We start from the raw sequence: 26,126 nt of genomic DNA, 5'->3' as shown, positions 1-26,126 counted from the left end.
ACTTGTGAATGTATATATGTGTAGTGGAACAGATATTATTTACACACTAAGAGCCAGATCCTGGTGGTGTAAATCAATGCAAGTGTTTGGAAGAAAAATTGCACAGAGATCTCTCCCTCAGAGAATTTCATTTTTTTATAAAGTTGATGTATTTATAAGACTAACAGTAATATTGAGAAATAGTAGCTCTGAAGGAGTTTCCTGTTATCTTGGATAATTTATTTAAGGAAAGTCTTGAAATAGGAAGTTCTAATCACTGTGGCTTTCTCATAAATGAAAAACTCTACCTATTCCATGCTTGAGGTGAAAGCTTTACCAGCTTAAGTATATCAGGAAATACTGATAACTCCTTTGACAAGCAACCTATTTCCTCAATTAATAGTTTCAGTCCTGTTTGTATGTGGAAACTTATTAGTTATGCATTACCAGTTGCGTTTGTAATCTCCTTTGTGTCTGTTGGCATATCACTCATAATGTTGATTTAGTGTTATTTAATGTTCTCTGGTTTGTTTCCTTGCGCTCAGGTGACCCACTGTATTCAGCCATTCAGTGCGTTCAGCCCTTGTCTATCAGGCTGCTGTTTCTAGTATCTTTTCATCTGCTTAACATACTTTTTATATACTCTCTCTCAGACCTGCATTGAAATGTTTTGTTGCCTCATGTCCTCACTCAGGGTATTTGTTTTTCTTCTCCCTGTCTCACCTTTCAGTTTCTTAACCAGCTTAATACTTGGTCTTTCTTATAGTGATTCTCACTCCATCCCCCCATTCTCCCCCCTCCAAGATTTTCAAGCTGCTTTTGCTTCTTACTAACTATTGTTTTCTCTACAACTTTCTTCTCATGTTTGCTCTTCTGCAATTACATCAATCACTGCATCAATGAAATGCTGATGAGATTTGCAAATTCTTGTTCATAATTAAAAGGAAGACCTAAGCTTTGTTTTTTAATTTATGATAGTATATATCTGTAATCGATATTATTTATGTGTAATCTGTTACACCTAAAATGTGTGAATACAAAATTTCTGCCTCTCTGATTTTTCTAGTCTAATTTCCCAATGAAACAAGGCTCTTTCAGTCATCCAATTTTGTACTTCGTAACTTCTAATTCCCGTTGGAATTTCAGTCAAGCTGCTGGTGAAATTTCTGCAAGCTTTCAGTAAATTAGTAACTAGCTTAGAAGGCCCCTGCTTAGCATGGTAAAGAAAGACATGGAGTCAGAAGAGATGATGAAAAAAAAATGCAGAAAACTAAATTGCTACTCTTGTTTGAAGTATTTGCATTTTGTACAATGGTTAGATGGCTGTGCGATGGATCATACCTGGTATGGGCAGCCTTAGCATGTTACCATGCTGCAGGAATTCAAGAAACCTTTTTTGATGACCTAAAATGTGTGAATACAAAATTTCTGCCTCTCTGATTTTTCTAGTCTAATTTCCCAATGAAACAAGGCTCTTTCAGTCATCCAATTTTGTACTTCGTAACTTCTAATTCCCGTTGGAATTTCAGTCAAGCTGCTGGTGAAATTTCTGCAAGCTTTCAGTAAATTAGTAGCTAGCTTAGAAGGCCCCTGCTTAGCATGGTAAAGAAAGACATGGAGTCAGAAGAGATAATGAAAAAAAAATGCAAAAAACTAAATTGCTACTCTTGTTTGAAGTATTTGCATTTTGTACAATGGTTAGATGGCTGTACGATGGATCATACCTGGTCTGGGCAGCCTTAGCATGTTACCATGCTGCAGGAATTCAAGAAACCCTTTTTGATGCAGTTACAGCTCATTCAAACATAAGCTTATGTTTGTAACTCTGGTTTCAAGTGGGTTCTCTCTTAATAAATCTCCAGTTGTGTGTGCAGTTACAGCTCATTCAAACATAAGCTTAACTCTGGTTTCAAGTGTGTTCTGTCTCAGAAAATTTCCAGTTGTGTACCAGTCTATAATCAAAATACATGTAATGGAAAGGCATAGGGGTTTTGGTATACCTTTTTGGCCACTAACGTTACAAATTATGTTTTGTTACTTGAGAGAATAACTCCATGTAATGATTTGAGTTTATTTAGCTCATTCAAACATAAGCTTAACTCTGGTTTCAAGTGTGTTCTGTCTCAGAAAATTTCCAGTTGTGTACCAGTCTATAATCAAAATACATGTAATGGAACCTTGGCAATTTCTGTGATGAGTATCTATGGTATGATTGCGTTTGGTAGTTCAAAGTAGTTTGGCATGTTTTCAAATATAGGTTTGAATGAGATATTTTTTTATTAATAACTAATAACAGATTTCTGTGATGAGTATCTATGGTATGATTGAGTTTGGTAGTTCAAAATAGTTTGGCGTGTTTTCAAATATAGGTTTGAATGAGAGATTTTTTTTTTAATTTTTTTTTAAGTGAATTGATAACCCTGCTAATAACACTTAGGTTTATATAGGGGAATAGTCTTGGAGATCACAAACTGAATTCCTCTTTAATGAAAATATTCCAGGAATGCAAGTAATATCCTCGAACCCTTGGTATTTAGTTGCTAAGTCCAGACTAGATCCAATCCACAGCACTGTCCTACCCAGTACTGCCACCCACACCCCCCTGGACTGAAACATTTATAGTGTGAATGTCAGGTCCTCAAAACCTTTAATTTTGTTTTGCAGATATGCTCCTGTTTTACTGTGGTACTTGCTAAAGTAAATAGAGATTTTGAGGCCTAAGGTGTGATTTTATGTCTATTAAAGACAGACCTCAGGCTTCATTTCCTAGTTTATTTAAGGATAACTTTCTTGTGTAAATTTTAACTAGTTCCTTTGAGAAGGAAAAGGAAATTCATGACCACTCAAGCGTTCAATATTGTAAATAATTAAATTTGCCAAAATGTTGACATTTGCATTTACTTTGGAACTGCATTGCAGGAGGAATAAAGGTTTGCTTTCAGCACTGAAAATGAAGCTACTTTTGCTACCAAACCTTGAATGAGGGTATTGACAGTAGCCTCAACAAAACATGCTTTGGCATGGAGGCCTTGCCAGTAATTTGGATGATTTATTAAAAGCATTGAGGCATTAAAGTTCATTACCCAAACCATTACTGCACTGTGGACCAGAACCAGGAGACGAAATAGCTTTCTCGAGTAATAGTAGACTATAGCTATCTAGAGGACCTGAAAACTCGGGAGTGAGAGAGGCTAAAAAGAGGAACATTGTTGTTAGTGGTGGGCAATAAGTAACGAAGAGAGCTATCTAGAGGACCTGAAAACTCGGGAGTGAGGGAGGCTAAAAAGAGGAACATTGTTAGTGGTGGGCAAAAAGTAACGAAGAGAGGTTCTGGGGCTTTATGCCCATCCTTTAGACCTATGTTATGCAGAACATCAGCTCAGAAACCTTTTTGCTTGCTAGGACTTTTTCATATTGTTTCCTGAATTGTGGGGGTTTTTTGTGTGTCCTCCCACCTCTCCCTGCCAAGCAGTCTAGAGAGAAGCTACAAAGTGAGATTACTTTCCTTATGCTGCCTGTGCCGGCTGTTTTCCACACTTCACTATTTTTTATTTCTTTTTTTTTTTTTTTTTAACTTTTTTTTTTCCCATTTAACTTCGTAAGGGCTACAGCTGAAACAGAGCTATTCCTCAGAGTTTGCCAGTACAAGTTGTTCTACAGCTGTCTGGGGATGGCGAAAGAGGGGAGGCCTTTTTCCACCTCCGCAAAGTAGTTCATAAGTTGTGCTCTACGATAACACTAAGTACAGCTCATACGTTTGCAAAGGAAGTTTGTATGGTTTGTTAGGTCTTACAGATAACTGGAAAGCTGATGCCTTCCAGCAGCACAGTGGTTAGAATACAATAGGTGACAGGTTAGAATGTGGTCATGCTTGGCCTGGTACTGGCTCTCCTTTCAAAATGCTGTTTGGTCATGGCCAAGTTGTTTGGTGTTTGTTGTAGTTAATGCTGACCCAGTAACGCTATAGTCACTCATCAGTTTGGATGGGATAGATTGTCTCTCTTAATACTATGCAAAGCTGATCTGTGTGACAAATTGTTGCTATTTACAAAGAGCAATAAGAAACATTAGGAGCTAAAGCGCTCTTCTAATCTTTGGTGGTATCAGCTGTTGATAAATACCAATTTTGATCAAAAGGATGTATACAGGTGATGCAGGAAATAGGTTAAAATATTTTGCTGTCCTACTGACTTGCAAATGAGATATGAAGCAAATTGCAATTTCATCCTTTTCAATAATAGAAGGAAGGATTTGCATGCAGAAACTGGAGCAATGGAATAATCAGCAGCACTGTTGCTTCCAAACAGGTGACTGTGTTGAAATTTTAATTCCATTAAATTTTGTGCTTTGGAGATACAGCTTGTATTTTCAGCCATTTGTCTAGCCACATGAGCTGGAACGTGTTCAAAATGTTTGCCAAGAACAAATCCGTTGGAAGAAACGTTATACTTTGACCCAGGTTCAAGACGTTCTAAAGCAACAAGAAATAAATATTTCTGAAGACTTATTTAATGTTCAGCTTAGATAGTTGTGGAGGTTTTTTTCCTCCCTATGATCTGATATACACTTGCTTAATAGGATACACGTACTAATTTCCTGTGTATTTCTTTCTACTTTTCCTCTGTTTTAACTTAACTTTTTCTGTTGCCATTTGTCCTTTACAGAAAGTTCAGATTTAGAATCCTGTAGGGACAATTTATTTAAACTAAATTTAAGAAGAATTTCTTTCTGGTTTGATTATCTAGCATCCCCAGCAAACGTTAAGAAATTCAAGAAAGTTGTTTTTCTTACACTGATGTACTTACATTTTTATCTCCTACTTTTGAAATGAGTACTTTGAACATGAACGTGTTTGGATTTTTCCTTAAATCTTGTACTTTATTTTCGGCTGTCTGTCTGGGGTCCAGCCCAATTGCCAAGACTACATTTTGTGTGTTGACCGTCAGGTTGACAAGGGATGGTAGTTGGGCATCCACATCGATGAGAGCTTTCTCACTGAATACAAAGAACTTTTTGACTTTCCTCTGTGAGTTGGACAGAGCTGCTGTTGAGAGTTACTTGTTTTTTCTCTTGGACAGGCTGCAAGATGTGATGTAACAGGCTGATTTGTGGTTAATAGCAGTGGGTGAGACTGGAGCCTGGAGTATCTGCTTGATGCAAGAAATGAGCTAATGGATCCAGTTTCTATATAATAAACTTATTTCTTCTTAGAGTTCTAGGTAATTTGGTTACTTTGATTATAAGCTGAAGTTAATTATATTATTGATTAAAAATAAATCAGGTTTTCTGAATAGGTTCATAGTGATGCTTGTAACTCTTGCTATCTGTTATACAGTGTCCTAAATAGAAGAGAATTACCAGAACCCAAATTGCACACACGGGATTGCTATGTAAGAACCAAGGACAAATTTGCTTATAACTTTGGAGAACTTCCAGGTGCTGAGAAGTATGAGCCCATACTTCTCAGCAGGTGCCATATTTATGCTTCTCAGAGGACAAATGCCAACTGTAAAATCAAGAATGACATAAGAGGATGCCTTTGACTGAGAGTATCTGCGAGGAAGGGAAGAGAGAAAGCTATATACTTGTATACACACTAAAAATATGGTAAAACTTATTGGCCATGATTTCTATTTTTAAAATTTATTCACTAGTTTTAGCAATGTTGTCGATGATGACTGGGGCTGTCAGTCTCTCTAAGGTATACTTTCTTGCAAAAATAAAAAAAAAAACGCCACCAACTATTTCCTAATCTCTTGATCAGCATGCTGACATCTCAAAATGTTCCTTTTCAGAGAGAAAATTCTATTTTGGGTGTCTTATTTTAATGCAGCAACAAGACATAGGTCATTAATATACTCTGTACTTTGCCTTTAAATGGCTGTAAAAATGTAGGTTGTTTTTTTTTGTTGTTGTTCAAGGTCAGGAATATTTCTGGTTTTCTGAAGTGCAGGGCAGTCCTATTCCTAGTCCTACAGTTCATTCAGTATTTTGATCTGTAAGCACTTTATTAAAAAAAAAGCAGATTAGTTTGTGATTATGGCTTTAAACGCATTGCCTGGAGTGTTTTTAATCAATAAACAGTATTTGAACCATAAGGATTCTTCTTTATGGATTTTCCTGTAATCCTTTTTTCCTTTGTCTACCATGTAAACCTTCCTCCCTTTTTCACTCTTTCCTCCCTGAAGTATCAGGGTAAGCAAACAACATGTAAGGAAGAACATCTGATGGTTTAATTTCTGTAGGACGAAACTACAGAAAATTTTGTGCTAGGTAGAAAACTAGAAACATTTCTGAGTGTTCTGTGAAACCACAGACTCACATGGGGAAATGATGGTGGAGATACCACCCAAACTGTTTCTAAGTGGAGAAATTTATTTTTGAAAGTGAAGGCAAGCTGCTCGCTCAAGATGAAAATTTACTTGTTTTTATGGCATCTTATCAAAGGCTGCTTTTCTCTCCTTCAAGTTCCATCCCACCACCTCCTGCCAATTTCTACTACATGCACACGCACAAAAGCAGACATGCCCCCCCCCAACCTAAAAAAAACCCCAAACCCAGAGTATTTATACTCTTACTCTCCCTCAGTCCATCTGTCCTGCTTCTGCTGTTGTTGACCCAGTGTTGTTCTGCTTTTCTCACTTCATGGGATTGCATCGACAATTGCCACTTCAGGCACGGTACGTGGTGCCATTTCAGCTGTGGATGGGTGGTGAGAGAGAAGACATAGTGACATCTGTCAGCTAGAAGAAAAGACTGGGTTGGCAGAAGCGTTGCTCAAAATAAAGTTGAGCAGCAGAAGGAAGAGCAAAACTAAGACTCCAAAATTCAGCTAAGGAAACTGTTTTATGCATGTATTTTCGACACTAAGGAACATAAATTATAAAATGTGCAGTTATCAAAAGTATGTGTAAACTTCGGTTACCAAATGAGTCTGGTATATATAGTTGCATGACTTTTAAGCTGGGAGTGGAGACTGCCTGTGGGGTGTGGAAGGAATGTGCACATCTTCAACCAGACCTTGGACTTAGAGATGTGGGTTAGTATCATAGGCTTTGCTTGCATGTTTCTGCTCCTTTCAGAACATGCTGTTGTAAACCTTCTCTTCTATAGGACTGATCACAACTGAATGATGAAATTTTTTTTTAAGATTACAAAAATATTTTGAGGTGCCTTAAAATTTATGACTTGGAACTATTGAAATAAATGGTTTACTGGTTAGTTGTTGAAATCAGTGGAGTCTTCCAGACTGCGTTATAATTGACTCTTATCTCATCGTATTTTCCTTCTCTTGGGAGCAACCAGCATTGCTTCTCAACCCTCAGGGTAACAAGTGAGGCCTTCAGTTTTGTTTAGGTGAGGGGATGGTTTTATGTTGATAGAACGTATTTTCCAAGTTTATTGGTTATTTAATTGCCACGTCAGTACTGGAGTCAAAACACATCTAGTATGAAGATACTTGATATGGTATGAGCACACATTGTGTTGAAGTGCCAGTATCTCTTTCCTTCTCTGATCTAGTTTATCCTTTCTTATCTTCCACCAACACAGCGTATGACTGTTCTTTGATTTCACTGTATTAAGTAGTAAGCTGTAGCTTATCCCATTGTTAATGCTGTATTTTGAAAGAAGGAAAGGTAGATTCAGCCTCCAAAAGGACTAAAGCAAGCCCAACATCTTACAAATAAATAAAAGGGGGGTGGGGTGTCTTCAGCACGAATTGCACTATTTCAGAACATTGGCTAACTGGGGTGGGACATCTGTTGAGGTATTCCTGCAGGAATAAAGTACTGGGAAATCCATTACTTTGCATTCAGTTGGAATACAGTGCACATCTGTTTAGGCGGTGCAGCTGCAGGAGGAGACAGTGGTTAACATCAGCCTGGAATTCTAGTTTATGTATATGTTGAAGCATGTCTGGTTTAAACTATTAAAGCCTAGCAGTCCCAGTTGGACTCATTACTCCTAGAAAGGAGGTTTTAAGGGATTGCCTCTCCCTTTTAAGATGCATTACATCAGCTTCTGCATGAAGCATGATTCCTGGCATCCCTTCGCGGAGAAGTGCTGGGATGTGGCAGGTGTTTTCACTCACCGCTGTGCTTTCTGGCTGGAGCTGTGGTGTGTTGGCAGCCCACTGGATTGACACTTGAATTACTGTTCGCTTTTAGGTTAACACACCCTTTGTAAGAACCAAGGAAATTCACATCTTGATGTTTGTCTTCTGTTGGTCTGTAACAAGCTGTTCTACAGAGTCAAAGAGCTGCACGCAGAAGTGCAGCATGCCCTCTTCAGAGAACAATCTGGAAAATAGGAATCTGATGTGTGGGTTTTTAACAGCACCTCTTTGAGCTGGTTGTGACACAGTAACAAATGGTGTGGGGTCAGGCATGGTGGCATAATGTTGCACCTGAGCACAGGTTGTGTATGGATATATGTAAGAAGAGAGTGAGAGGTTGCTGGGACTGAAGGTTTAGAAGGCTAATGAGACAAGTTTTAAACCAGCGTTAAACTTTATAACAGAACTTCACTAGATTGACATTCATTACCAATACACGTCGCTTATTACTAGTTCTTACTCATTCCTAGTTGTTACCACTGCATTAGTCTGCAACAATCTCATTATAAATTAATTGTGAGCACATAGTTACCAGAGCTGGTGCCATGTGTTTAGCACTGGTAGCCGTGACCCTTGATGGCGAGATGTTCAAGGCTATCACAGGTGCCTTTTCTTCTTGCTTAGCAGTTTTATTCCTCCCTTTTAGCTTTTCCTGCTATTGAAAGAAAAGCAGGTTTTCTTCCAAATCTTAAGGTTGCACTTAATCAGTGACTAATTATTGACCATCTCCAAGTTGCTTACAGTTCTGGGGCCTCTGCTTTCAACCTGTGCCTGTATTTCAAGGCCTGTGTTCTTATCTCATAACATATCTCATATGCCATAACATAAGGCACCTGATTCCCAGCTTATGGTACACAGCAAGTTCTCCTAATAATTTCATAAGCTTAAGAGGCCAGAATTTGGGCCTTGTGCATTTGGCATAGGAATGCCTATTCCTAGCAGTGGCCGTACTGTTTTTACTGATCCAGTTGGCAGCAAAATGCATATACGTTGTTTACTAGTCATGCTATCTAAATTTGCTTATGTTTGAGTTCATAACAAGCTAATAATTAAATACTACTCAATGTGCTGCTTCTTTTATGGGTGCAACATCTTCTGCTTTGGCTACAGGACCAAAAAGGAGGCCTATAGAGAGTGGAAGCAGGGACGGATAGAATGGGCAGAATACAGAGAAAAGGTCCGAGTGGTCAGGAACAAGATCAGGCAAGCGAAAGCCCAGGCAGAACTAAATTTAACCAAAAAAGGAAAAAAAGAAGACCCAGGGGACTATAGGCCAGTCAGTCTCACCTCTGTGCCTGGCAAGATTATGGAGCAGATCCTCCTGGAATCTCTGCTAAGGCACATGGAAAATAGGGAGGTGATTGGAGACAGTCAACATGGCTTCACCAAGGGCAAATCGTGCCTGACAAATCTGGTGGCCTTTTATGATACTGCCACACTCTTGGTCGATAAGGGCAGAGCAACAGATGTTGTGTACCTGGACTTGTACAAAGCATTCCACACTGTCCTGCATGACATCCTGGTCTCAAAATTGGAAACTAATGGATTTGATGGATGGACCACTTGGTGGACAAGGAGCTGGCTGGCTGCCACACACTCGGTGGACAAGGAGCTGGCTGGCTGGCCGCACTCTAGGGTCCTGCACTTGGGACGTGGCAACCCCAGGCACAAATACAGGTTGGGCGGAGAACGGAGCCTATAGGAGAGCTGGGGAGGGACTAGGTGATCTTTAAGGTCCCTTCCAACCCAAACCATTCTATGATTCTATGACTCTACAGACAGAGAAGGTTTCATCACTGTGGAACCCCTGATGAGCAGTGCATTCAGCTGATGAGCAGTGCAGTCCTGGCTGTCCTGAGGATAGTGCTGCTCCACGGTTACCCTGACAAAGTACCATTTCTTCTATAGGTGCAGACTGGGCAGAGACCATCAAGTTTTGTATATGTACGTACTTATAGAAAGACTTTGCTTAATCTCTTGTAGATGATTAATTCTCCTTTTTAAAAAGTGAAGAGGAATACATGGATATGTGTCACCAAAATCTGGTTTTCACTCACCGCTGTGCTTTCTGGCTGGAGCTGTGGTGTGTTGGCAGCCCACTGGATTGACACTTGAATTACTGTTCGCTTTTAGGTTAACACACCCTTTGTAAGAACCAAGGAAATTCACATCTTGATGTTTGTCTTCTGTTGGTCTGTAACAAGCTGTTCTACAGAGTCAAAGAGCTGCACGCAGAAGTGCAGCATGCCCTCTTCAGAGAACAATCTGGAAAATAGGAATCTGATGTGTGGGTTTTTAACAGCACCTCTTTGAGCTGGTTGTGACACAGTAACAAATGGTGTGGGGTCAGGCATGGTGGCATAATGTTGCACCTGAGCACAGGTTGTGTATGGATATATGTAAGAAGAGAGTGAGAGGTTGCTGGGACTGAAGGTTTAGAAGGCTAATGAGACAAGTTTTAAACCAGCGTTAAACTTTATAACAGAACTTCACTAGATTGACATTCATTACCAATACACGTCGCTTATTACTAGTTCTTACTCATTCCTAGTTGTTACCACTGCATTAGTCTGCAACAATCTCATTATAAATTAATTGTGAGCACATAGTTACCAGAGCTGGTGCCATGTGTTTAGCACTGGTAGCCGTGATCCTTGATGGCGAGATGTTCAAGGCTATCACAGGTGCCTTTTCTTCTTGCTTAGCAGTTTTATTCCTCCCTTTTAGCTTTTCCTGCTATTGAAAGAAAAGCAGGTTTTCTTCCAAATCTTAAGGTTGCACTTAATCAGTGACTAATTATTGACCATCTCCGAGTTGCTTACAGTTCTGGGGCCTCTGCTTTCAACCTGTGCCTGTATTTCAAGGCCTGTGTTCTTATCTCATAACATATCTCATATGCCATAACATAAGGCACCTGATTCCCAGCTTATGGTACACAGCAAGTTCTCCTAATAATTTCATAAGCTTAAGAGGCCAGAATTTGGGCCTTGTGCATTTGGCATAGGAATGCCTATTCCTAGCAGTGGCCGTACTGTTTTTACTGATCCAGTTGGCAGCAAAATGCATATACGTTGTTTACTAGTCATGCTATCTAAATTTGCTTATGTTTGAGTTCATAACAAGCTAATAATTAAATACTACTCAATGTGCTGCTTCTTTTATGGGTGCAACATCTTCTGCTTTGGCTACAGGACCAAAAAGGAGGCCTATAGAGAGTGGAAGCAGGGACGGATAGAATGGGCAGAATACAGAGAAAAGGTCCGAGTGGTCAGGAACGAGATCAGGCAAGCGAAAGCCCAGGCAGAACTAAATTTAACCAAAAAAGGAAAAAAAGAAGACCCAGGGGACTATAGGCCAGTCAGTCTCACCTCTGTGCCTGGCAAGATTATGGAGCAGATCCTCCTGGAATCTCTGCTAAGGCACATGGAAAATAGGGAGGTGATTGGAGACAGTCAACATGGCTTCACCAAGGGCAAATCGTGCCTGACAAATCTGGTGGCCTTTTATGATACTGCCACACTCTTGGTCGATAAGGGCAGAGCAACAGATGTTGTGTACCTGGACTTGTACAAAGCATTCCACACTGTCCTGCATGACATCCTGGTCTCAAAATTGGAAACTAATTGATTTGATGGATGGACCACTTGGTGGACAAGGAGCTGGCTGGCTGCCACACTCCAGGGTCCTGCACCTGGGACGTGGCAACCCCAGGCACAAATACAGGTTGGGCGGAGAACGGAGCCTATAGGAGAGCTGGGGAGGGACTAGGTGATCTTTAAGGTCCCTTCCAACCCAAACCATTCTATGATTCTACAGACAGAGAAGGTTTCATCACTGTGGAACCCCTGATGAGCAGTGCATTCAGCTGATGAGCAGTGCAGTCCTGGCTGTCCTGAGGATAGTGCTGCTCCACGGTTACCCTGACAAAGTACCATTTCTTCTATAGGTGCAGACTGGGCAGAGAGCATCAAGTTTTGTATATGTACGTACTTATAGAAAGACTTTGCTTAATCTCTTGTAGATGATTAATTCTCCTTTTTAAAAAGTGAAGAGGAATACATGGATATGTGTCACCAAAATCTGCTCTCATGAAGATTAACTGTTTGTAATCTATTTTAAGTATTTTAAAAGAAAAAAAGAAAAAGTGTGCTTTGAATCCCCAATGTATAGATCACTTTAGCACTGGGATACTTTCCTGATAGGATTCTAAATAGCATGAGGGGGTTTTGTTGTGATGAAATAGGCATGGTAATGCTATCTTCTGTAACTAATGAACTGACCAGCTGTTGAGCAGGATTTTATTAAATATAGAACAGAAAAAATGTGTTTTTAATGAAGCTGAAATACTAAAAGTACTAAGACTATTAAAATTTTTATGCCTATGTAAATGGGTGGGAGGTTAGTCCTTTTCCAAAGAAATATGCTAATCATTTTTAAGGGTAGAGGCAGTTCTGTTTTAAATTGGGGGATGTTTATCACAAAAGGTGTAACTGGTGTGTTTAAAACAACAAAACAAAAAAAAAGGAGAAAACACAACCCTGGTGTGTTGGTTCAGTAGTGGTGAGATTTTTGCAGGTTGGAGTTGAATTTCAGGAAGAACATAACAAAGCTGTTCTTTATCAAAGGCTTTCTTGTCTTGTATATCTTTTCACTTTCACCCTGTTTTTCACACTTGGTGTTTAGTTTTGGTACATTAGCTATTCTCAGTAAAGCAGGAGGAATTATCTTCCTAATGGTTTCCCAAAGAACTTCACAACTATGACATATCCAGTTTCCAGAGGGGTGCTGGAATTATTTCAAGAGTTGTCTTAGAGTCAGACCACCTCATTCCAAAGCTTAAAAAAAAAACCTCTAACCAAAAGGCTGTCATTCTTTAGAGGCACATACGAATATGTGTTTCCATATCCTCTTTAGACATGACTCCCATTGTGCATTTTGAAGACTAGACGAGGAAAAGGCCTTCGTAGTTAGCAGGATCAGCTCCTTTGAGAACATTTTTAAGGAAAGGAGAAGAATAAGGAAAATATACCACTGCCTTAGGTTTGGGAATGGCTTACTTAGTATGGACAGAGAGATAACTAGTCACCTAGGAAATATTAAAGTCCATGAGTGATTACAGTAGACAAATGTGTGTTTATTGCTTCAACTGTTGCTCGCTTCAGTTATTAATTTCCTGTCGAGACAGAAATATCACAGAGATGTTTCTGTGCTGCTGTCTTCGTGCAGCAAGATATCTCCTTGATATCTTTTGACCACTTAGATAGCAAATAATGAGTCATTATTAATGTGTGTTAATCATTAATTGTGGAATAGTTGTGTTGCAGTCCTTGACAACTATCAACTCTAGGACTATACACATACTGAAGTCAGTGTGGGTGTGCCATGGAAAAGCAGTGGGAAGGACAGAGATTCTTCTCCTGTGCACTTTACAAACCTCCATGGCCACCAGTAGTGCTGTAAAGTTAATTAGTTAAGTATGTGTTATTGGGCACTCATCAAGTTGCTAGCCACTGGAATTGCTTAAATGGCAGTAAAAATAGGGCTGGTTTGTGGTGCTTGGTGGGGTTTTTTTGCTTTTAGCACTAGAAATAGCGGGGGCCGTTCTTCCATCTGTCAGTGAATTTCAATCCTTTCTAAATGGCAAAACTCTAAGATTTCCTGTCTACCTTTTTACAGTTTTTGAGTGAATTTAAGGCTTTTTTTTTTTTTTTTTTTTTTTTTTAAAAAAAATAAAAAATTCCCCATCCTGCAGAATTCAGAAATTTCCTTACTAGTAGTTCTCAAATACTGGAAATACTTTTGAAATTGTTTACTGAATGACTGTTCTTTTGCTTGGACCATGGGGGAATGCTTTGTATGCTCAACCTTTTTTCAGTTTTTGGGTGAATTTTAAGCTTTTTTTTTTTTTTTTTTCTGCTTATAAACAGAATAGAAAAGTCACCAGCTGCATTTAAGTAGATCATACTCCTAGGTTAGACATAGACTGGTTTTTGTAATTGTCCTTGTTTCTGTTCTAGAACTTTAAAAAGAAGGCTGTTAAAACATGGCAGTGATAGGTTTGCTTTCTTATTCAGTGTTTTCCACTTCTCAAACAACTGATAATTGGGGAAGAAATGCTGGCTGTTATAGCCACAGATCTTATTGCTGTAAAAGACACCATCAGTTCTTACTTCAGATTAAGTCACTGAGGGGATCAATCTTGAATATTTCAGATTTCTTTCTAAAGTTATGTTGTGTTAAACTATGGAATTTTCTATATTTTACCATACCAGATACTGCATGAGAATACTAAAACTTTCTGTTTTTAATGAAATAACAATAGTCTACTTTTTAGTCAGCTGAAGAGTGTCCCAAGGCTACAGTTAAATAAACTGCAAGAAGTAAAACTTCCCTCTGCCATTTCTTGGAAAATTAACTTAAGTTTATGGAGAGCAGCATTAAGCAGAGTCCTTCATTTTCTTGGTTGAAGCCATTCATTTTCTTTATTGAGGTATTTTAAGTGTGGAAAAAGTCAACTCGAGGGCTTCATAATCTTTTTCACTGTACTTGCAGTTCTTTTTCTGCACCGTTCCTCCTTCAGGCAAAAAGTGGCTACAAATTGTTCTTTTAGCAACGTAAAAGCGTGGTACAATCGCTGCCTTGGCTGCTTTTGGTTTACAGTGTAATGCACATCCACTTCTACAATCGATAGTAATCAATAATGCTAAATGCACACACAAGACATGTCGGAAGATAAGTGGTCCAAAGGTATTTCTGTCCCTTTGCAGAACTGCTGCTTCAACTGAAAGCAGAAGATCTAGAGGGAATTTTAACAAACAGGGAGCAGCGCTAGCAGGCATCTGTGTAATTATCCTATTAAAACAGAGTAACATCTGCATTATCTGTGCAAGTGCAGAATGGAAGGGAATATTATGTTCTCTAATCCTGTCTGGGAGCGTTATGAAGTTAAAAGGATAATATTTTACCAAATCTGTGTTTTAACATGATAGGTTACACTTAATTACCTTTTAATTACCTATCTTCTCGTTGGGTTTTATGCTAAGGACCCTGCCTCTGGCCCTCATCGCAGAGCTTTTCTTGCCTTTGGATTGTTTATGCCAGGTTTCATCTTTGATTTTACCATGAAAAGATGGTCTTACTCTGTCTTGAAGGCTGATATTGCAATTCTTTTTCCCTAGTGTGTGAAAATCTCAGAGGATATTAATTTTGTATACAAAAGGCATGCTGTAGCGTTCAGAAGTATGTGTTTTGAATTTAGTCGCAACAAGCAAACTTATTGGACTGTGTGTTAGGAATAAGGAGTAATGATGTGTGGTAGAGGCCACACTGGAGCAAGAGGAGATCATTCCAGTCTTCTGACTGCTTGCAGTGTAAGGCAGGAGAGTGTATTGGCTTTAATAATGTAGATTTCTTTTTTCTTCTGTACCCCTGAGGGAGTCTGATTTCCTGATCACCTATCTAGCCATATGCCGGAGCTCTTGCCAGAAACTCCGAGCGGTGTCAGTGCCAGCTAAAATTACTTGTTTTCTGAGAACTGAATTATGTTGAGAATTGTCTTCAATTGCTGCGCTGGCAACATCGCAAAGTTTTGTGTACACACACACACACAAAAAAATTATGTAAAAGTAGCCTTACCTTGAAATTCAGCTTAGAAACCACTTCAAGCATTGAATTTGATCCAGATAGTGAGAGGTGTTCTACACCTGCTCAGGCGCATCACGCCCTCTTTGTTCTCCTTCCAGTGCTTTTCTCAGCTCCTTTGTGCTCTGGCTGGTACAGTACAATGTTGATACATACAAATTAAACATTTACAAAGAGAGCATATTGTCTACGCCTATTCTGTACCAGTTAGAGCAAAGACCTAGTATAGTTAGTGAAACCTTCTAATACGTTGTGATAACTGTGCTTCTTTTCTTTCTTCTTGCAACAGGATGGAACTGAAATACGGACATACGTTGACTAAGGAGTTGGAATAAGACTGAGTCCTGCTCTGTGATATTTGTATACCTGGACCATGAACTTGCTGTTTGGCTTCATTCTTTAGGAACCTTTGTAGTAACTCTGTGAAGCTGTTGGGAATCATGGCATTCTCTCCATGGAAGTTGTCCTCTCAGAAACTCGGCTTTTTTCTGGTGACTTTTGGTTTCATTTGGGGAATGATGCTTCTGCATTTTACGATTCAGCAACAAACACAACACGAAAGCAGTTCAGTCCTGCGTGAGCAAATTTTGGATCTCAGCAAAAGATACATCAAAGCGTTAGCCGAAGAAAATAAAAATGTGGTTGATGGGCCTTATGTTGGGACAGTGACAGCATACGGTAAGTGTGTGCTCTAGATTACATGATAATCTGATTAAGGGTTTTTCTAAATTGTCCAAACATTTGACTTCATAATGTTGCTCAATTGACAGTATTTTGCACTGTGCATTTTCTGCACAGATGGAGAAAACAGTCTGAACTTGTAAGTATGAAATTTTACATTCCCAATCACTTGGAAATTAAATTGTCTACTTATTTTTACTACATCTGTCCAGTAGCTATAACTGGTATGCCTCAGGTTATTTGTTAGAACTTCATTTAAGAAAAATTTGGAAGGTATTTCAGTTTGTGTGTCAATGATCTAAGTAAGAAATTCCTGTGGAAGAAGAACTTGCCTTACAGATGAAGTGGAGACCTCCTACATTCATTTCTTCTTCTTTCCCATTTCATCTTTGTTCAGTCAATTTACTTAACGTTTAAGTTTACGTGTCTGGCATAAGCTCAAATTAAGCTTAAATATATCATATTTGCCTCAGGGTATAGAACTCTGTATGTTTCATTGCTTTGCTCAGCAGTAAATTTTAACACTTACTCTCTTCCATTTTGTACAAGATGAGGGTTAAATTTGGGTGCATGTGTGAGAGAAAGCATGCAGAAAAGAACAAAACATATTGGCCAGAAAATATTATGAAAATAAAAATATAATCCAATTTCACGTTAGGTGTGGCCACTTTTCAATCTGATAAAATCACATTGTGCACCTTACTTGTTGAGCCTTTTTAAAACTCACTTGCTTTCTTGCTTACCTTTGCACTTTCAGACTATCTGGAAAATTACTGTCTAATTAGTCATCTAGATTTGTTTCCTTTTATAGTTGCCTTAATATTCACCTCTGAAGAAATAGTATAGATGTCTTTTGTAAGCTTAGACAAAGAATAAAGACTAGCATGCAACAGATAATAGCTGCACCTTTTTCTCTAGTTTTCTCTTAATACTCTTTACTTTTTGGTGCATGTGCTGAAAATATCCCGCTGGGAAGTTCTTTCTGTATCTTGTTTCTGTTAACACTTTTTTTCCTCTAAAAAAAAAAAAAACAAAACTTTTCAGTTTGTGTGAAAGGGAAGTTCTTTCTGTATCTTGTTTCTGTTAGCACTTTTTTTCCCTCTAAAAAAAACAACTTTTCAGTTGGTGTGAAGTTGCTTGCCTGTAAGCCTGAGATTATCATCGCAAACATAACTAACAATTATATTGCTTTGTTGCTTAAATGACGAGCCATCCTGTCGTGGTTTAACCCCAGCCAGCAACTGAGAAGCACGCAGCTGCCTGCTCACTCTCCCCTGGTGGGATGGGGGAGAGAATCAGAAGAGTAAAAATGAAAAAAACTTGTGGGTTGAGAAAAAGCCAGTTTAATAAGTAAAGCAAAAGCCATACATGCAAGCAAAGAAAAACAAGGAATTATTTCACAGCTTCCCATCATCAGGGAGGTGTTCAGCATCTCCACGGCAGCAGGGCTCCATCACAAGGAGTTGTTACTTGGGAAGACAAACTCTGGAACTCCAGACGTTCCCCCCTTCCTCCTTTTTCCCCCAGCTTTATGTACTGAGCAGGACGTTGTATGGTTTGGGATATGCCTTTGGTCAGTCGGGCTCAGCTGTGTCCCAGCTGTGTCCCCTCCCAACGTCTTGTGCCCCCCCAGGCTGCTCGCTGGCAGGGTGGGGTGAGGAGCAGAAAAGGCCTTGACTCTGTGTGAGCTCTGCTCAGCAATAACGAAAACATCCCTGTGTTATCAATGCTGTGTTCAGCACAAATCCAAAGCATAGCCCCATACTAGCTACTATGAAGAAAATTAACTCTACCCCAGCCAAAACCAGCACACGTTCTGTAACTTCTACTGATTTGTGACTGCATGTTGAGCTATGCGGGTAAGTTAATCTTACATAAGCTAAATAGAGTGGTACTAGATCAATATTTAGATTGAAGACCTCCAATCCTTAGAGAATTGTGTGTGTGTGTAGGCTTAAAACAAAACACTACCTGCTATACAGCTGTCATCAGTGTCCCGTTGTCTTGCGCGGGTGCTTGATGGTAGGTGAATTGAAGAAGGAAAACAAAACAAACACAAAAAACCAAACCAAAACAGTATGTCTCAAGAAATTGAAGGGTAAGTGCAATGGTCTGTGCCCTAACTAGGTCTAAGGGTAGGGAATATCCCTAAGATAAGTTCTCCCTGCAGCTTGTTGCCTGAGGCATTCATTTCCTGTTCCAAATCCTGCTGAGGAGTAAACTGACTTCCTGCCGAACAGTGGTCAATTTCCCCAGGAGAAGTTAAACTGCATTTGAAAGTTGGCGAAATAAGTTTGTAATGCTTTTGTAGAGGTAAAGCTACGTTTTGTGTAGAAATGTCAAGTTTCGTGGCTAAGAAGAATTTTAAGTTTAAAGACAAGTTTGGACAGGTGTTTTCAATTAAGGAGCTTGGAAGGATGCAAAATAATGGTAATATATTTATTTAAAATATTAGAGTGGTGCTATGATGAGTGAATAACACCACAGTGAATAATACAATATGAAACTGAGTAATATAATAATTACTTAATAAGTTAGTTTGTCCTGTTTGGCATACCAAATGATTGGCTGATAGCAAACGATCAGGTTCGCTATCCAGGAATAAACACATTAATGTTAATGATAATGGGTAGAAGTTGCTTCACTGTTCTATGAAAATTAAAGCCCTTGCTTTGTGGTTGCACAGATTCTTCACTTTTTATCTTTTTCTTTCTACCATATATTGACCTGTCAGGTAGGTGAATCAAATACTTCCCTTTTAAAAGTTGTAGTCCAAATATACGTAGTGAGTATTAAAATTTTATAGCAATAAACAGTAGTTTGCCAAAAGTTGCTATGAATCTGTGCTTCTGCCCTCCCCTTCTCAAACTGGCCTCCAGTTCCTTTTTTGTTGTGGTAAGCAGTCTCCCATACCGGTGTTTTGGTATCAGTGTTAAAAAATTACAATGTTTAGCCATTTTTCTCTTTATACTCTGTATATGCCTTTATGTATGCCAAGTTTCTTCCTCATTGTTTCCTGGTTCTTTTTTTACTACCTTTTTTTCCTACTTCTGTACCATGGTTTTGCTCATAGTAAATCCCTGCTCCACTCTTCCTTTGTCTTCTGCACACTACGTGACTTATGGACCCCTTTTTAGACAGTCCAGATCACTAGTACTCAAGATTACATCTTCTGATCTTTAAAGGACAAAGGAAAACACACTTATAAAGAAGAATATCTGCTTTATGATGCCCTGGAATAAATATAGCTCTCCTTTTATTTGGAAAAAAGAATCATAAGCTTTCTAAAAGTAATAGCCTTTTCTTATTTACTCTCTTGTTTGCACAAGAATTGGGCTAGTCATGGAAAAAAAATAATAAAGGGAGCACAAAATAAGCATGGCAAAAACACAGTTGATGTTTGGGCAGAGGTATCTCTTCAGATGTATGGGGAAATTTTCTATTACAGATCAGAAAGTTGTTTGATTCTAAAGTTGTGGAAAGTAGAAAATGTATTAAACATATGCACATGTAATTATTTTATGTAATTAAATGGGAAAATAATGTAAATTCATCATAACAAATTCTTTAATCCTGAGACAAGGGTAATTGAGCAAAGAACAATACTTTCTTTCATCTTCTTTGGCTTGTTGCCACCATAATTATACAGTTTAGTCTGACAGTGGTCTATTTTTCCCATCTTGCCCACAGTTCTTTTAGCTTCCCCAGCTGTCTATGTTACTTCAAGAAATCTGAAAAAAAGAAAAGGGAAAGAAAAAATATCAGAGAACAGGTGTTGGTATGCAAACTCCTGTTACTGTATGTTGCTTTCGATGCAAAGGAAGTGCTGTGTCAGACCAAACAGATAGGTAGAGGCAATCGTCAACAGACTGAAGGAAAGAAGCAGGTGATTTATGGTGGTTTGTCTGTATGACGGAAAAGTTGCACTTCACATGTTTTTTTTGCCAGTCCAGAACCTGGTTGTGGTGGAGAGAGATGCAAAAGCATTTGTACTGGCTGAAAGCTGGCCCTTCTTTTGGGAGGGGGATTTTTGTTTCCAGGCACCTGAAAAATCTAACAAACTGTTCCTCTGATAGTGCTTAAATATGGATTTAAGTTTAGATTCATTATTATCTACACAATTGCAAAGCATGCATTTTTTTGTTCCCGTGTGTGTATCCATAAGTTGCACGCTTCACCTTGAATATAAGATATGTATCTGAGTTGCAGCGTGCTTTATAAAATACACAGGAAGACAAGTTCCAGGAAAACTTGTATCTGAGGCTGAACAAGTGGGGAACATTAACGCATAGAACGGCTAATGACAAAGATTTGCACTGAAAAAGTGTCTATGTATATTCCAGTCTCATTCTTGTATCTATTTTTGATTCTATCTGACAGAGTGCATTGCATTATTAAGCAATTTAACTTTTCATTTCCACTTGTAGATTTGAAGAAGACACTTGCCGTCTTGTTGGATAACATCTTGCAGCGCATTGGGAAGCTGGAGTCCAAGGTGGAAAATCTTGTGCTTAATGGAACGGGAGCAAACTCCACCAACAATACTAGCACTCCTGCTCCCATCTTAGGAGCAGTTGAAAAGCTTAATGTAGCAGGTGGGTATGGCAATTGTTTAAAGTATTTATGGGCTATTAAATCTGTATTTTTCCTTCTTGGCCATAACAAGATTTTTCAGTGTTAAGTATTTGGAATGTCTTAGAAAACAAAATTCAAAGTCTGGCCTGTTTCAATGGAAATCTTAAGTCCAGTGGTATTTTACAAGCTCAGAGGAAGACTTTCTTCTATGGTAACTTAAACAAGTAGAAGAAAATAAAATTCTGTGCCAAGGGAGTATGGTTTACCTTGTGCATAGTAGACGTTTCATACTTTAAATAGTTGTAGTTTAGAAAGATGAAATTGAGCAGACGTTTGCTCTCTAAGCCTAATTACTTGGGTTGGTACAAATCAGCTCTGCATTTCTATCACGTGCACTTTATTAGTTCTTAACTATAAGCAAACATTTATGTTTGTTGCTGCTTCTCATTTAAAATGTCCTTCCCTACTCTGCTTTAATAGCTGTTATGATTTGACACACAGACATGACCTACCTGGTACCTTCAGCTTAAATAAATGTTTTGTAATGTCATTTGAAGTCATTAATTTTGCCTTCAGTGAATGGACTGTTCACTACCCTTATGACTTCTCAAAGCATTTGAGTCACCCTGTGATGGTAAAAGGCCTTGCTGTCCCCCTCACTTGTGGTCTCTTAGTGTTCCCAGCTATGAATGTGGTTGCTACACTGTATAAACTTGGTGTTCATACTGCATTTTGCATATTACCCTGCATTTTGCTCTGCCACCAAATCGAGACTCACAGGAAGTTCTGGGTCTGTGTTGCTAAAGATCTTTGTGGTACCAAAAAAGGAGAGGAGCAGAAGCGTTAGGGGAACTTGGTAAACAGGTTGATAGCTGTGCTCCTAAGTCTTGCTTGTGTTTGGGTTTCCTGTAAAAATAAATACTTCTGTCGAGAAGGTGTTACCTTCTTAAATTTGTCAAAACATTGGAGATGGTACCTTTGTTAGGGTGATGCCACTGAAAGGAGGTCAGGGAGAGCAGATGGACAAGTGATTACCCAAGTACAGTGTTCCAGAGTTGCTGTCTCAGCTGCTCTGTCCTAACCTCATTCGTCTGTACCAGGACATTAAAGGCATATTATCTCTTGGTGAGACAGACCTTTGTGTCTCTTGCCACACAGTAAGAACATGCTTGTAGACATTTACAACAGCCCTTTGCATGTGTGGATGACTACTGCTTGCCTTGTGCTACCTTTTTTTTCCCCCGTGCCTCTTGTCTTGGTTAAGCTGAAGGCAGATCAGAAGCAAGTTGAAGATGTAGAGCACCTGCAGACTACTAATAGGATGAGCTGTGTTGGTCCCACAAGGAGTCCAACACAAGGTCTTTGTTGGAAGATCTTCCACTCTGATGGAAAGTGAGCTATTGTTATCATTTCTGGGCTATATATAAAATCAAAAACATCCCTGTATATTTTCTTTTTGTAGCTGGACAAAAGAGAGACTTGACAGTGTTATTTCAACAGATTTGCAGATAGTTGGAGGAAGTATACTCATGTTGTTGTTTATACATTTATAGGTAAAGGATCATTGTTGGTATCTGTGTAGGAAACATCTCTCATCAGTTCTTAGGGTGAATTGAATTTTGTTTGTTATTCTTGGAGTTTGCTAGATTCACACTTTTACTGCTGATGAGCAACCTTTAAGGAGCTTGGTAGCAGTTTTCAGACTGCGGTATTTACGTAACTTTTTGCTGCCTGAGGCTTGCTCTGTGGCAACGAACACTATTTTTATTAGCTATTATTAGAACACTAAGTTTAAAATATCTGAACCAACTGTATTAAACAGCAACAACAGAAAAACCTTTAGGAAACCATTTCTTAAGGTTTGATTAACGTATTGTTCCAGTGCCTGTTTGGATAATGGGACTGTTCAGATATCTCCCGGCTGGAGAGTACCAATGGGTAGAATAGGGCTTGAAGCTAATCCCTGTGTTAAAATGCTTTCTATTCATCCATTTGAAGCAATCAGTGGAGATTCATCTGATCCGAGGCAGCAAAATAGAAATTAAAAACTTGTTTCTACTTCTGTCTTCATAGCAGTTTCCTGACAGTAGCAAACTCTGGAAGCCATATGATTCCAGTAAAATTGTAATATAAGTATCTTCTCTGTTAGGAAGGAATTGTTCAGAAAATAAGGTAGGTGAGTAAATAACGTGATTACACTATCAGCTGCAGTGGTGGTTTTGTCTGTAATATTTCAACAACATCCTTTTCTGCTGTGCTAGAGCAATTGAGATAATCTGAAAATCATTGCAGGGAGCGCACTTTGTCACCCAACAGTTTGTTGCTTTATTGGAACTGAAATATGTATGTATACAAATACACATCACACTTCCATTGTTTTCTTTATAATGGTTTATTCAGCTGTTACACTACCAAGTGATCACAGAAAGCAAACATGTTAGGATTACTCTTTCTCTCTTTATCAGCTGTAATATTTTAATGCTGACTTTAGACACTTTCATGTTAGCTATTGTTAGTAATTTCACTCTGTCTGAACAAACACAGTATTTATGGATAATCCTAATAATATCAAGTCTAATATTTTTAGTAATGTTTTTTAAAGACTTTGTGAGTTGTTTTGTGTTTTTTTAAATCTTTTTTGCCTTGCTTAAAACTCTGAAGTAAATTAAGCATTTTATGGCCTCATCCATCAGTGCAACAGTGCAGTGTCATTAGCAGACTTTCCTCGAAGGGTCCTGCTTCCACTGGAGCTACTTCATGCATTTATTATTTCTGGATTGAGCTGTCACACTACACTGAGACCTGATTCTATAATCTGGGTAATTGTGTCCCTTTACCTATGGAAAGCCTTTCTGGAATAAATGAAGCTTCATGCAGGCTTAAGCTGCACCTTAGCATTTATTGACATGGCTTGTAAAACTTGGTAGTAAATAGTGGAGTCACTAATCATTGTGAAATCTGCATTTTTTTTCCGCTGACATTGTGTAAAGTTTACTGTGTGTTATAAACTACCAGAGGAGATCAAGTGATAAAATAAGACATAGGAGAATGACAGGAAGGTGATTATATTTTAAATATTTGATTATGACTGGACACAAACATAAGAGCAAACCAGTATTTTTATTGTAATTTAAAACTGTCCAATGTGGCAGGCTGGACTTGTCAACCTGAACATGCTGTGGGCTTTTCTTCATTGTGTATTTTAAGTGTTAGTAACGCTTGGGGAAAAAACTAGTATTCTTCTATCTAAAAAATAGGAAGAACAGAGATAATAGTGATTAGTCAACATTTCTCCTCCTAAAGCTTCTCGGTAAGTGGAATTTTCTTTTATTAGATACATTGCTGTATTCAGAAAGCAGCCCAAAGAACAGTATCCATATGCTACAGGTGAATCATGATAATGCAAGAATCCTGGCCTAGTTCCAGGGTCAAGCTATTGAAATCAGTCCAGGTTATGGTTTCATTTGACCTTAATAAACACAAGTGGTATGTGACTGTGACTCAGATTTATGCAATGAAAAAAATAATTTCTTTGAGATTAAGGAGGCTGACAATTGGATCAGGTGTGGATTTTTAAAAAATGATTCTCCTCCTGTCCACCTTTTCTGTATAGACAACTAGAACAATAGTATAAAAAGGGGGAATATTTATAGTATTAGAATGTATGGATGTTTTCTTCAGTTCATATATATGTTGTTTCTAGTTTAGCTCAGATCTTTGTTTGAATGTGACTGTGTGAGTAATCCAGGTAACAACGAAGAGAGAATGTATGAGGAGAAATGGTTGTTGGCTACAAAGTGGTTGAAAAATCAATTTGTTTAAAATACTGACATTTCTCAGTGAACCAAAATCAGAGGGCGTTTAAATTTTGGCTAGTATACATCTTGAGGGCAAAATGTCTGTTGGTCCAGGAAGGTTTGGTTTTATAGTTACTAAATTTGCAAGGTTACTTCCAATGTGCTACATTTGAGCTAAAACTACCCTCTTACCACAGCCCCTTGATATTGCAACACAGAATCTACCATCCTTCTTTCTAACGAGGAAAAAACCACAGTCTTCTGTGCACTTTTTGATACTTTTAATATGAGTGGTTGCTGCAGCTGCCTGGGCAATAAATTTGAGTAGTTCATGTTCCCCTAAGGAACAGATCTGCTCTGTGCTAGTGGGAAGCATTTGCCTGTAACTCGATGAGAGTGTTAATAAAGGAATACACAGCCTTTGCAGCCTTGCAGGTGTAAAAGCAGATGAAAATTTTCCCCTGAACCCTATGGATGAGAAAAGACCTAATAATAATGAGTTTTGTAGCTCCTTTTAATACAACTAACTGCTGTTTCTAGTCAGGATGTCATTTGAAGGATTACCAAATGGCTTCTAAAACTTTTATCAGCAACTTCTGCAGGTATTCCTGGTGATAGCACCAGTAGCAGAAAGATGAATTCGGACAGTTTCTTGGAGAAAAGAAAAAACATTAGGGAAGTACCTGACTATCAAAGATGTTTTTGATTAAACAGTGTTAAAAAACCCAAACAAACCAACAACAACAAAACCCAAAACAATTAAACAAAATAAGTGTCGTTTTGACAATGGAAAGTGTTAGGCAATGTGAGCCACAAAGTCTGGGGAGGTCCAGATAAGCATTGGACCGGGAGGTGTTATAACATGGAGGATTATGCTAAAATAATCCATTATAAATGACTTCATGAAGGAATGAGCAATACCCTCTCCAAAAGAGCCTGTCAGCAAAGGAAGAAGGAGGCACTGGCTTGGGAAATAATCAAACTGTTTAAGTTTGGAAAAATATCAATCTTTGTTTTAGGGTTATTTTTACAGCCCAAAGTGGAATAATCTCTGGCCAAGCAGTAGCCATCATGGCTATTTATGCCTTATAACAGCCTAATAGAAATGTTTGTGGGTTCCTAAAAGCAATTTTGACCAATTTTTAGCCTGTGCTTTGACCACTGTAGTCTGAACAAACAATTCATGTTATAGGTATTACTTGATACAGAGCCCATGACCTCTTCTGTCAGTAGCTTCTTCATTACCATACTGAAACCTGGCATATGCTGGTATTTGGAGATTATCTAGCATAAGTAAAACATATTATTTGACCCAGATTTATAATTGTACTTTGGTC

At 38.6% G+C, this 26,126-nt stretch overlaps 1 protein-coding gene across 2 annotated transcripts in view; it reads left to right on the top strand.

The window, feature by feature from the left end:
- Positions 1 to 26,126, top strand: part of MGAT5 (mannosyl (alpha-1,6-)-glycoprotein beta-1,6-N-acetyl-glucosaminyltransferase) — a 130,095-nt gene that overhangs the window by 31,695 nt on the left and 72,274 nt on the right. For both annotated transcript variants that reach the window (XM_014941177.1, XM_014941176.1), the window contains exons 2-3: positions 16,026 to 16,414; positions 20,845 to 21,012. In XM_014941177.1, the coding sequence (XP_014796663.1) occupies positions 16,177 to 16,414; positions 20,845 to 21,012 (406 nt within the window). In that variant the 5' untranslated portion in view covers positions 16,026 to 16,176. The remainder of the gene's footprint in view (positions 1 to 16,025; positions 16,415 to 20,844; positions 21,013 to 26,126) is intronic.

This window comes from Calidris pugnax, unplaced genomic scaffold (assembly GCF_001431845.1).
Source record: "Calidris pugnax isolate Ruff unplaced genomic scaffold, ASM143184v1 scaffold60, whole genome shotgun sequence".
Taxonomy (NCBI): Eukaryota; Metazoa; Chordata; class Aves; order Charadriiformes; family Scolopacidae; genus Calidris; species Calidris pugnax.
The sequence above is the reverse complement of the archived record's forward strand: the minus strand, read 5'-3'. Positions and strand labels throughout refer to the sequence as shown.